The 11,673-nt window shown below is 39.5% G+C and overlaps 1 protein-coding gene and 2 long non-coding RNA genes across 3 annotated transcripts; 1 reads left to right on the top strand and 2 right to left on the bottom strand.

The window, feature by feature from the left end:
* Positions 1 to 382: 382 nt before the first annotated feature.
* Positions 383 to 1,407, bottom strand: LOC145429965 (uncharacterized). Its single transcript, XR_013910326.1, has 2 exons — positions 1,159 to 1,407; positions 383 to 1,074 (listed from the first exon to the last, which is right to left on the bottom strand). It is a non-coding gene; the product is annotated as an uncharacterized LOC145429965 (long non-coding RNA).
* tmem150c (transmembrane protein 150C) lies at positions 1,396 to 7,405 on the top strand. The gene is made up of 8 exons (XM_026173117.2): positions 1,396 to 1,639; positions 2,742 to 2,856; positions 4,001 to 4,054; positions 4,133 to 4,168; positions 4,265 to 4,332; positions 4,570 to 4,697; positions 4,811 to 4,988; positions 6,426 to 7,405. The coding sequence occupies exons 2-8, from the start codon at positions 2,783 to 2,785 to the stop codon at positions 6,611 to 6,613; spliced, it is 726 nt and encodes a 241-aa protein (XP_026028902.2). The 5' UTR covers positions 1,396 to 1,639; positions 2,742 to 2,782; the 3' UTR covers positions 6,614 to 7,405.
* Positions 7,406 to 8,605: 1,200 nt separating this feature from the next.
* LOC145429964 (uncharacterized) lies at positions 8,606 to 9,458 on the bottom strand. The gene is made up of 2 exons (XR_013910325.1): positions 9,320 to 9,458; positions 8,606 to 8,840 (listed from the first exon to the last, which is right to left on the bottom strand). It is a non-coding gene; the product is annotated as an uncharacterized LOC145429964 (long non-coding RNA).
* Between the last annotated feature and the right edge of the window lie 2,215 nt (positions 9,459 to 11,673).

Genomic DNA, 11,673 nt, shown 5'->3' with positions numbered 1-11,673 from the left:
TTGCATTGTTTTTTATTTTGTTTGTGAAATGAAAGATCATTAGTGAAACGGCTGCAGAAATTCTGGTCATTTATATGTGTTTGTGTTTATAACACAATCAGAGTTTAAAATATAATGCACTGTTACACAAGCAACTTATTGTTAATGCAGTTGTTTTTTGGAACACTTCGGGCCCCTTATTACCAACTGACTATCTTTTAAACATCACAGCCTAGCTGAGTATTGTTACTAACAATATTCATTTCTTTATGCCCACAGTGTACTGATCTTTACATTATACTGCCGGTGCCACGTCACAAAGCTCAAATCATCTCAAACAGTTTAAGACAAGCTGCAGAACACAGGTCATTCTTAAATGTCCTCCATACAATGTACAAAAGACTTTCATGATAATACACCAAACTTTATTTATTTATTCATCAAAGGCTTATCCAGTCCAAAAAAAACAATAAGAGCTCAAATAAAAAAAAATAAAAAAACACTGCTGAGTGAAATTTTAGCTGTACAAACTGACACAATTACAATCAATAAGAAAACTCTCGTCTCTCCAACAGGGTACTAAAGAACACGTTATTGTTCACACACTGTTTACATTCATTTAAAGCCAGAGCATGCAATACTTAAATGATAAACGATTAGGCGTTGAATGAGGGAATTCCATCAGCTTAAATAGCAAGTAGCTCAGATCATTTCCAACAGGTAAGTTTGTCATCGCCAGGTGTGCTGACAGCAGAAGCAGGAAACGGAGCAAGGACCCACCTCTGCAACAGAAAGTGTGGTTAACCACACACACACACACACACACACACACACACACACACACACACACACACACACACACACACACACACACACACACACAGGGGAAGCTGGAAGGAAAATGAAGAGGAGGCAGGGACAGAGTGAGCAGCACAGAGACTGCAGGACCACGACAGTATCCCCCTCTTAACTGGAGCATTTTTTTTTACCAAGAAGCTGGGAGCTAGAGTCTGATGATGGTCAGCAAGGTCCTTTGTCCTGAGGAGGGTGGTCCAAGGGGCCTTCCAGATGCATAGACAGCGACAGAACTCTCACCTTCGAGAGAACAGAGGAGGTTGATTGCCCAGTTCATTTAGTCTGCCTGTTAGTCTACAGATGGAAGCCAAATAATAGACTAACCTGGACCGTGATGCAGACAGACAGAAAGCTCTCGAGGTTGGTGAGTATTCGGGAGTCCGTGCCAAACAGCATGAAGTTAGTAATTCAATTTAAACTTATCAAAAAAATAAATAAAGTGAGCGCTTGGACCAAAATCAACATGATGAAACAAACTAATAATGGCAGAAAGATGCAGCTGATGTGCACTCCTATCCACCAGAGGGCGGTGGATGTGGTACAACCAGTCTGTGCTTGCCTAGGTAACGCCCTTCTTCGCGGCTCTTGTGGCTCACTGACGACAGCACAGACGCCCACAGACCGGTTGTACCACATACTTTGCACACTGCCCCCATGCGACAGCAGGGCGCTCTGCGGGCACACAGACAGCACCGCGGGCGAACAGTCCCGGGACTGCCAGCGGACTGTGAACACGATATACCTGCGGGACCTTCAAGTCCGCTCCTCGGTGCGCTGTTTCGGGGATTATCCGCCACAGAGACAGGTATGCTCCACAGTTTGATATGCGCTAACCGATCAGAACAGCCTGCTATCTGCTTGTAATGTTTGTGTGCAGATGTCCTAACTCTATCTGACAGTACTACACAACTCGCTTCCTGATGGTCCTAAAATACGTATACAGTGTTTCTTCTTCTGTCTTCCCACTGAGAGACACGTCGCAAGGAAAAGGGAGATTTAAGAATTTAGAAATAGTTAAAATGACTTCTTCATCGCCTTCCTCGTGAATATAAAAGTATACTTTACATGTCTCAAACAACCCTGGTCACAAGTTGCACATTTGCTACAAGGAAATTAAAATGAGATCCTACGGACTTAAGTTACGGTACTGTGTCTGAAAGTCTGATTCCAAATAACTTGTTATTGTCCTCATAAGATTTTCCAAAAAAAGATGACCTAACCCCCCCCCCCCCCCCCCCAACAGTCGTGTGTGGATGGGTCAGGGATTCGTGAAATCTAACTGTGCTCCTTCCAGCGCTCGCTCACATGTCACACACATTTAAGGTTTAGATCTACTATGTAAATTTAAGATTTATTTTGATGTTAAACATTTGTAAATGCTGTGAAAAATATAACATCGCATTTTTTTAAATGTTGTTTGGAGCTAAATTTGCTAATATGTCGCTTTAAAGGGTGCATTTGTAGTGCACAAAAGCTTAACAGCTATATGTATTTATGACAGCATATCATGATTTCCCACGCGTCCTGTTAACGGTTTTCCTTGTCCCTCCTGTGTCACCCCATCATAACATAATAATAAACATACCTCCGGTCGGTAGGTCACATGGGTCCAGCTGTAGATTCTTAATGGAGTTAGCAAAAAAAGTCATTTCAGGAAATCTAATACAAAAGCATTGTGTAGCCAGGCTGGATCTGTAATTTAGCTGCTTCTTCCGCTTTCAGGTAATACAAGCTAAAGTAAGAAAACGCAAAATTAATGCAAGAGGTAACTCAGAAGTAGTTCTTGAAAGTATTTCCTGCTGTATCCCTTCTGGACCCTGCTATTGTCTCCACCTGAACGATTTGTCTATTAATCTCCATCTCCTTTACACTTCAAATATATTAAACAAATGCATGTTATCATGCAGACTAACACAGCATCTTCATCTGTGGATTGAGAGAGGGCAAGATGGTGAATTTCAGCCTGTGGGCTCTTCTGCCTCCCATCTACTCTGTTTGTACTGCTGCTGGACTGTTGATGGTGTAAGTTTTGTTCTTTTTAGGAACACATTAACCTCATATATACACTCAGAGAGGTATATGAACAGTTAAAAAGAGCCAAAAAAGCAACAAAGATAACCAGATTAACTGGTTATTATCTGTGTACACTCTGTACTATTCAATTCAATTCAATGAAATTCAATTTCATTTATATAGCGCCAAATCACAACAACAGTCGCCTCAAGGCACTTATACTGTACAGATACCCAATAAAAGAAAACCATGAAGACACCAAAAAGGATCACTTGCAACACAAAACAGCACTGACACAAATATCTATGTCTGATAAGCAACTAAAAAAACACAATATCAACACAGAGACATAACGACTAGAAAGAAATGTGTAAAATGAGCAACAGGAAGTCAAATATTAGGGACGAATAAGATTAACCAAAGAGAGATTAAAAATGATAAGAAAAACATGTGACACACAAATCAGAAACTAACAAGAAGCACTCCGACAGCCCAAACCTGCACCAAGGCAGCTCACTCTCTGAGGAGTATTTACTTTTAACAGAACCGCTTTGTATTTTGGTTTTCTTTGTTCTTTTTAAATGGACTTGAAGAAGTTTGTAGTGCAATAAAAATGCATTTTGGTTTCAACTTGAACAAAAGGCAAATTTTCTATATGTTGACAATAGACACCACACGTATAAGAGTCATAGTTTTGAAGTTATAAGGCTTTTTGTCACTTTCCAACCAATAATTCTCGGTGGATGTAAGTCAAATTTCATTGGATTGTTACCATCACCCCACCCTACACCTACAAAGTTTTATCAGGATTCATTCAAAACGTTTTGAGCGATCATGTTCCCAGACAGAATGACACACGTGTGCACACCCAACCTGCTAGGGAGGGTGGGTTATGTTTACCAGTAGGTTACCAGTGAAAGACTACAAGAAAGGGAACAAAAATGGGAAATGAAGATGAAAACCAGATGATAAGAGACTATGAACGCTGGCGTTACATGAAAGTATGTATGTAGACGAGCAGTTCATGATCGAAATATTTCAAACCAGAGTAGTTAAAAAAACAAACAAACACACACACCTCAGTATTGCTTCCACTTTTGCTACAGAATGTTTTATTCATTATGTTTCTTTCTGTGTTGCTGCCTTTAAACAGGTACTTCATAGCTGTTTACAATAAGAACATAACGCCGCTGGGTTCACAATACAGGTTTGAATTCATATATTTTATATACTGCAGGTATTTCTTTTGATGTATCTGTGGATTCATGCTGTTCATTTGTTTTAGGAGAAGAAATGGCTCCCTTTATCCCCCCTACATGAGGTGTGTGCTGTGCTCTCCGTTTCATATCATATTAACAATAAAAAACGTTTAATTTAAGAATAGCAAATATGATTTTTCTCCTGCTTCCTGTCTCAGTATTGCAGGCAACTTTCCTCCAGCCAGCTGTGTCTTCAGTGAAGTCATGAACATAGCAGCATTTGTAGGTAATGGAAACATTGCTCTAGAGCTTTCATTAAAAGACAGCGATGGAGCTCATAAGAAAAAACGTATATCAAGCTTTGGATATATAGACAGTACATTAGTTTGCTGTTTTCATTGATTCAGAACATCTTTCAGCTCATTTAAAAAAAAGAAAGAAAAATAAATCTTGTTTTTAAACTACTCGCTGTGTGCTGAGAGGTTTGTTTTTAGATCCGTAATGGTTCTTCTCCTGTTTTCAGGGTTTTTTATTGCCGTTTTCAGATACCTGCAGCTGAAGGGCAAAATTGACAAACCTTGGCTGAACATTTCTAGTTTGGTGGTTTTTTCTATTAGCTCCTTTGGAATGACCATTGTAGGGAATTTTCAGGTAGTTACACACAAACATACACATGCTCATACATACACCACGTCATCTGGTGGTTAATTTTCCAACTTAATAACTGAAGTCTGGGTTTACTGACTGACTGGTTTTTGTGTTAGGTATTCACTGAGACAAACATTCACAATGTTGGCGCCGTATTGGTGTTTGGACTTGGAACCTTGTCCTGCTGGCTGCAGTCCTATATCACCCTGAGAGTTAACCTGAAGAATGAGGGGAAGATGGCTGCCATCGCTCGATTCCTGTTGTCTGGATCCATCACTCTTTGCATGATACTTTGTATCCTTTTACTTGGTATAAAGAGAAGAATACACTCATTTGAGTGAGATGCCCATTTTTCACATGAAATGCAAAAGAGCAAAAACGCTCCCTTACTGGCATTCAAGAACGAATTACAACTCCAGGTCCCACAGAGTTTTGCACCTTTTGTGTAAAAGGTAAATGAAAACAGTATGCAATGATTTGCAAATCTCAGAAACCCATATTCTATTTACAGAAGAACACAGAAACATAACAAGTGTTTAAGCTCATTTTGACATTTAATGGCAGCGACAGGTCCCAAAAAAAGGGCAACAAGAGGCTGGAAAAGTAAGAGGTACTAAAAAGAAGCAGCTCCAGGAACTTTTGCAACTAATACAGTGAACTGGCAACAGGTCAGTAACATGACTGGGTATACTGTAAGAGGCAGAGATTCTTGGAAGTAAAAACTGGCAGAGGTTCAGCAGTCTGTGGAAAAAACTGCCTAAAGTTGTGGAGTATTTTCAGAATAATATATCTAAACACAAAGTTGCAAAGACTTTGATCTCATCATCAACATATGTATTATTTAAAGATTTGAAGAAAATAGAGAAATGTCTGTGCATAAGAGGAAAGGCTGAAATTCAGTACTGGATACCCATGCTCTTTATGCCTTTAAGCAGCACTGCATAAAAAACAGCCATGATTCTGCATTGATAATCGCATGCATGGCCTCAGAAACACTTTCAGGAAGTTTGTTATTGTCTGTGGACAAAGCCATGCCATCCATAAATGCAGGTAAAAGCTCTGTCGTGCAAAGAAGAAGCCATAAGTGAGAATGATCCGGAAACCCTGCAGACTTTAAAATGGACTGAGGCCCTGTCCACTGTTCTGTGGTCAGGGGAATCGAAATTTGAGTCTCATGGACACTGCGCTCTCCAGACTAAAGAGAAGTGATATCACCATAATATATAATACATACTTTATCTGATATTTGTTTGATGCCCGGAAACATGTAAGTGTGACACATATGCAAAAAAATAAGAAGGGGGGGGGCACTCTGTTTATTTGAAATGACAGTTTATTTGGGTTTGTATCGTTAATGCTTCATCTTTAGAATTTCCTGATATAGGCTACATATATTCTAAAATTTAATGTTTTAATTTGATAGATTTTGTATTTTCTCTTGGCTTTGGTCTTTAAACCTTTTATGTTTTTTTATCAAATTGATCTGATTATGATCTGATTATGATTATGATCTATTACTGATCTCTTTATCTGATTCTCTACCTAATAAGGAGCTATAAAAATACTTTCAGACCGTCTCTCTGCTCTTAGTTTGGATGGAGTTTATTTTCTACCCAGCTCAGCAGATGAATAGCACATAATTCTGGTAGAGAACTGTAACAATATAATGTGATGTTCATTTTTCATGTGCTCACACCTTCACTCTCTGAACCCTTAACTCCATCGACACAGACTTCTCCCTGATGTCTCAACGCCTTCATATGCATGCAAGTCAATGCCAGTGGGCACTCGTCATGATGTTGCTCATCTTCATCAGCACTTTTGCCATCGAGTTTCGTCACAGCAGCTTCAGTATTCTGTGCACAGACAGACCAGGGTATCCCTTCCATCACTCAGAAACCTCTGAAGGGCCTATGTAGCTGCTCAGTGAGCTGTACACAGGCTAATGTATAAGGTCTGATGTTGCATTTACAAGTACATACTTATTACTCAGTTACAGCTCTCTTTCAGGGGCGGATCTAGAGAAATTTTCTTAGGGTGGCATGAGGGTGAAATCAAATGGGGTGGCAAAATTACACGTTACATTCTGTAATACGCATTATATATGGGTGTAATACATCAAATGCAGTAAGTACACACGTTTCATATAAATATACATATTTTCTTTAAATTAAACGTTTCAGTTATGTAAAAAACATGCAAATTTTGATTTATTGTACTGTATATACTAAATAAGTATGCAGTCCAGTAAGTGTAAAATCCAGAGAGCTACGCAACATGAGGTGGTTCATTTCCACACACAAGTCTAACTTCAGTTTCACACTCTTTTTATTTATTAGAAATACTGTAATCAAATTGTGAAATGCTTAAATTTACACAAAATGCCAGAAATCTGCAATGTCTCAAACACCAACATCTCAAAAATATTGAAGATAAAAGGTGAGTGGATGGAATGGCCACTACATTAAACAGTTTAAAGGTAATGTTTGAAAAGCACATGTCACCTGAGAGTGTAATGAACAAAACAAAACCTTAAACACTGCATTCTTGGTGGATTTTAATTGACTTGGTACTAGCAATCATTGCCAGTATGATTATTTGTGTTATTATGCACTCTGTGTGTTAATGTGTTTTATCATCTTTTATAGGTTTCCTATTCATTTTCAGTTATATGAAATACATAAATAAAAAAATTCAGTGAAGTAATAAAACTGATGTTTCTGACAGTATTCATCTTTGCTGAGGCTCCACATAACTGCACTGTAGCACAGCTGTGTACATACAGATGTCACTGTATCTGTAAGCCCCAATAATGTGGTCAGGGGATTCTCTGAACATTCCAACAACCAATAAACACAAAATATAAAAACTTTGAATTGGCCATCATCTTCCAAGGTGGATGGCACTATTCCCACTATAGCTGGTTAAACCATTAAAATTGTGTAATTGTAGCAGTGTAGCCATGTGAAGAAAATACAGGCAGAACTACGTAGATCCAGTTTTTCTGTGAAAAAAAAACACAAAAAAACCCAAAAAAAAAACAAACAAACATTGGGCCTCGTTCAGTATGTGTATGGAAATGTTGTTATCCTGAGCAAAAAACACAAGCGCACACAGAATTACAGAAAACCTGTGCAAATTTTGTTCATGCCACTGTGTTTGTTAGAGACTCTGAATCATCCATATAGTGCCATGCTTCTACTACTCTTTGCAAAGCAAGTTTACCTCAAGGTGAAGTGGAGAAAGTGATGATAGTGTAAGCCTGCATCATTAAAGCAAGAAAACAGGAGGAGATATAACTAAAGAAACTGAAACAGTCTCACAAGTCAGTGATTCATGTATATTTTAATGAATCTGTTGGTGTTCTACACACAGATTTAGAAGAAATTAAGGTCTATAACTCTTAGTAACATTATTATTAATGCCGCTGTTGTAGTTATCATTTGATCATTATTTACATTTCCAAAACACCATGTGCCAAACGATTCTTAGAATTACAATTTAAAAAAGTTCTGAAAATGGCCTTAAGGCTCTTGTGCTTTCCTGGTTTGCACATCTCTGCAACATAGTTTGGAAGTCTGGTGGTGGAACACGGCACCAGCACTTTATCCTCTGAAGAACAGTGTCGACAAGTTTGCCCAACTGTATGATATGTGTGCGGTTTTTTGGACTTTGAGGCCACATTTAACTGCATCTCTTAGGGCTGTTTTGTAGCATGAGGCATCATGTCTGTTGTTACAAACTGGGCATTAGTAGAGTTGCAGTGACAGCTTCAGGTTCACATTGTTGGAATGATTCTGTTGATGGTTTTTGAACAGAACTTCTACGTCCATACATTGGTGTAAAAAAAGTGTTTCAGATCATTGAACAAATTTAAATATTAGACAATGATAACACAACTAAAGACAAAATGCAGTTTCTAAACCAAAGTGTTTATTATTTATGTCAAGGTGCGTGGTGAGAACAGGACCCAAATAACTAACTCGATAACTGAACGATCCAGCGTTGACTCAAGCTCAGTCAAACAGTTTAGTAACCACTTTGCGAAAGTGATCAGCAGCACCTGGAATCTAGATGGAAGACAGGTGTGGCTGGCTTCAGCGTGGGAAAGACCTTCTGGCCTGATGACGCCCATAAACTGGCACACTGGAAAACACACATACAGGAGAAGGCAGGGGAGCCAAAACAAAACAGAAAAACATACACTCAGGCAGATCGACCGGCGGAGACTGCCAGACGATCAGTTTAGGAGAGAAAATCCAAACCCTACATCGTAGAGAGAAATTTGAGCTAGACAGCTAAAGCCCCTATGTAGCACTTATGTTACTGTAAGACACAAGTTACTAGACCAGTTCTAGGTTGCAGGAGTGGTGGAGCACAGCACAGTGAAGAGACCAGAACCGGAAATGAAAAGCTGGCATCTTTAATAAAAAAAAAATAAAAATATTAAAAAAAAATCAGTGTAATTTAATGAGAGAAATTCTTTTGTGTGGTTTCTCTTTTTTCCCCCTTCTGACTTTTAAAAGCAAAAAGCGGAAAAGCAACAATAAAAGTTAAAATTTAAAGATGTTTTCTAACATTTTGGGACATTTTAGAGACAACATTAAACATTACTTATTCCTCACCACTTTCTTGATTCTTGCCGATCCACTTGGCACTGTCTTTATGGATCCTTACTTCATTTTGCACCGATTTACAGTTGGCTCTACAATAGATGTCCCTGGTTCAACATCCAGTCACAGCCCTGCCATATGTCCAACGCAGTTGATGTAATCAATGCCAAAGTCTTAAAACTTAAAGAGTCTTGAGAAAATAAGTTCTCCAGGGAAGGCTTCAGTTTCCTTGGTGGAGTGGGGCTCCTGCTCTCGTCCTCTGTAGCCTCTCTCTTCGCACCCTGTCTAAACGTCTTTAGAAACTGGCAGAACTCCGACATGATAACTCTGCCTCTGAGCTGTAGTCCGTGACTCTCCAGTGGTTTGTCATCTCACTGTCTTCTGTGCGATCAAGAGCAGAGATTACTCTAGTGACGATGAGGCCGTCACCAAGGTGTGGACACAGTTCCTCCGGTCTGTATTCAGTGCATAAATATCCACCTTGTCTGGAAGTACAGGAGTCAGGATCTGAGAATGTAAGTGGCACCCTGCAGGCAGCACCATCATACCAGCTGGTGAGCTTGTAGAAGGAGATGGAGTGGTGTTCTCCCTCTGACTTTTCAGCACAGCAGTAAAAGTTGTCGTCATCTGCTCTGAGTGAAACAATCCCCTGACTGCAATATGAGGAAACTCCTTGGACCCCGTAACCAGGTCATGGTAAAGGGAGAGGATTTGATTGTTTATAGAGTCCAAATGGCTGCTGCTTAAAGGCTGGTTCCTCAAATTTGTGACGACCATCTGACGTAGACTGACTGGACTCACCAGCTCAGCTATGAGAAATAAAAATGTCATCCATGTTAATCATGACATAATCAGATAAATTAAGAATTTAAAATGTCAAGACATGGCTTTAGTTCATCATTTGTTATTTCCACAAACAGGCAATGAGAGGCCCACAGCAGAACTCATTCTTTATAAAACCCTTACAGGCTGTACACTCTGCAATGACCTAATTAAAGTACCCCCTCCTAAAAAAAAATGCTTAAATGTGTTAATTAATGCATAAAAACATGAATTTAGTTCTATTAAGTTATTTAACTGTATTTAGGAGGAGGTAAGACAAGTAAACAGGTGGAAACAAGTTTCTGCCTTACTTGTGAGCAGGTCGGAGGAAGCGTGGGGGGGAAACTGCCGGGGTGAGTGTCCGTTTGGCTGTGATCCAGAGAGTTCAGAGTTCCACAGTGTTCCAAGACCAGAGGTGACAGCAGGGGGGGCAGGCAGGTGGAGCAGGTTATCTGAATGACGGAGTGACCAGCAATGAAAAGGTAGGTGAGGAACTGCACAGATGAGTGAATGGTCTGAGAGGTACTTTGACACAAGAAACGATAAGTTAACGCAACAAGAATGAATAACGACAAGTACACAAATTGAAGGCCCAGCACTAGCTAATGTTAGCAGACATTCTGGTGAAGACTCACTGAGAGCGCTGGTCTTAAATACCGTCAGCTGAATTGCCAACAGGTGTGGAGAATAGTTGGGCTAATATGGCTCCACATGGGGGAGGATACCTAGAGCTGCTGGAGAAGCACTGCAACTCACCCAGACATGACGCCATTTTTATTTTTCCCCCTTCCCTGACTGACATAAAACAAAAACCTCATATGAACAATTTGAAAGCTGCTAAAACATATTCAGACATAGTTTCCAAAGACCATTAGTAGCTCAATGTCTGGATCAAAAACATTCCAGTTCTGTTGATGGTTGCGGACAAAAACCCTTGTTCCAAGTGTTCTGCAGTTCCATTTCAAAGTTACACTTAACAGTCTTTCAGTGCTCCTCTGTTTTCTTGCAATTTCTTGTCTGAACTCAAGTAGCTCAACTGTAGCTCAAGACCAGTGAGTAAATGAGGCCAAACAAAATGGCAACTGGAATTGCAATGTTACCAAGGTCATGGAGCACTTCAACACTTTCAATGATTAGCCCAACATTTTCAAGTTTGTCTGTGGGTTCTGGACCTGGTGCATTCCCTAATGGTTGTTCTCAAAATAAAAAGAAATTAATCTTTAGCCAGAACACAAACCTGCAAAAACATTCTCTTTGCTTCCACAAAGCAAATTTGTGGAAAGCAGAGGCCACTAAACTTATCATGTTCTCCTTTATGAGGGTTTCTGGGTCGTCACTGAGATAAACAATTAGCACCTTCAGTACACAAGCTCTTTTAGTTTAAATGGCATCTTACTGCCGCAAAGAAGAGGGCGATGTGTAAGATTATTGTTGTATTATGCAGTAAACAACACTAGTAAAAAAACAACTACAGTAAGAAACACAAAAAGTAATCACTGAAAAGTCCACAATACCCAAAACTTTTAATAGTTTCTGCAGCTGAA

This window comes from Astatotilapia calliptera, chromosome 7, assembly GCF_964374335.1.
Source record: "Astatotilapia calliptera chromosome 7, fAstCal68.1, whole genome shotgun sequence".
Lineage (NCBI taxonomy): Eukaryota > Metazoa > Chordata > Actinopteri > Cichliformes > Cichlidae > Astatotilapia > Astatotilapia calliptera.
Note: the sequence above shows the minus strand (reverse complement) of the source record. Positions and strands in the feature narration are given on the sequence as shown.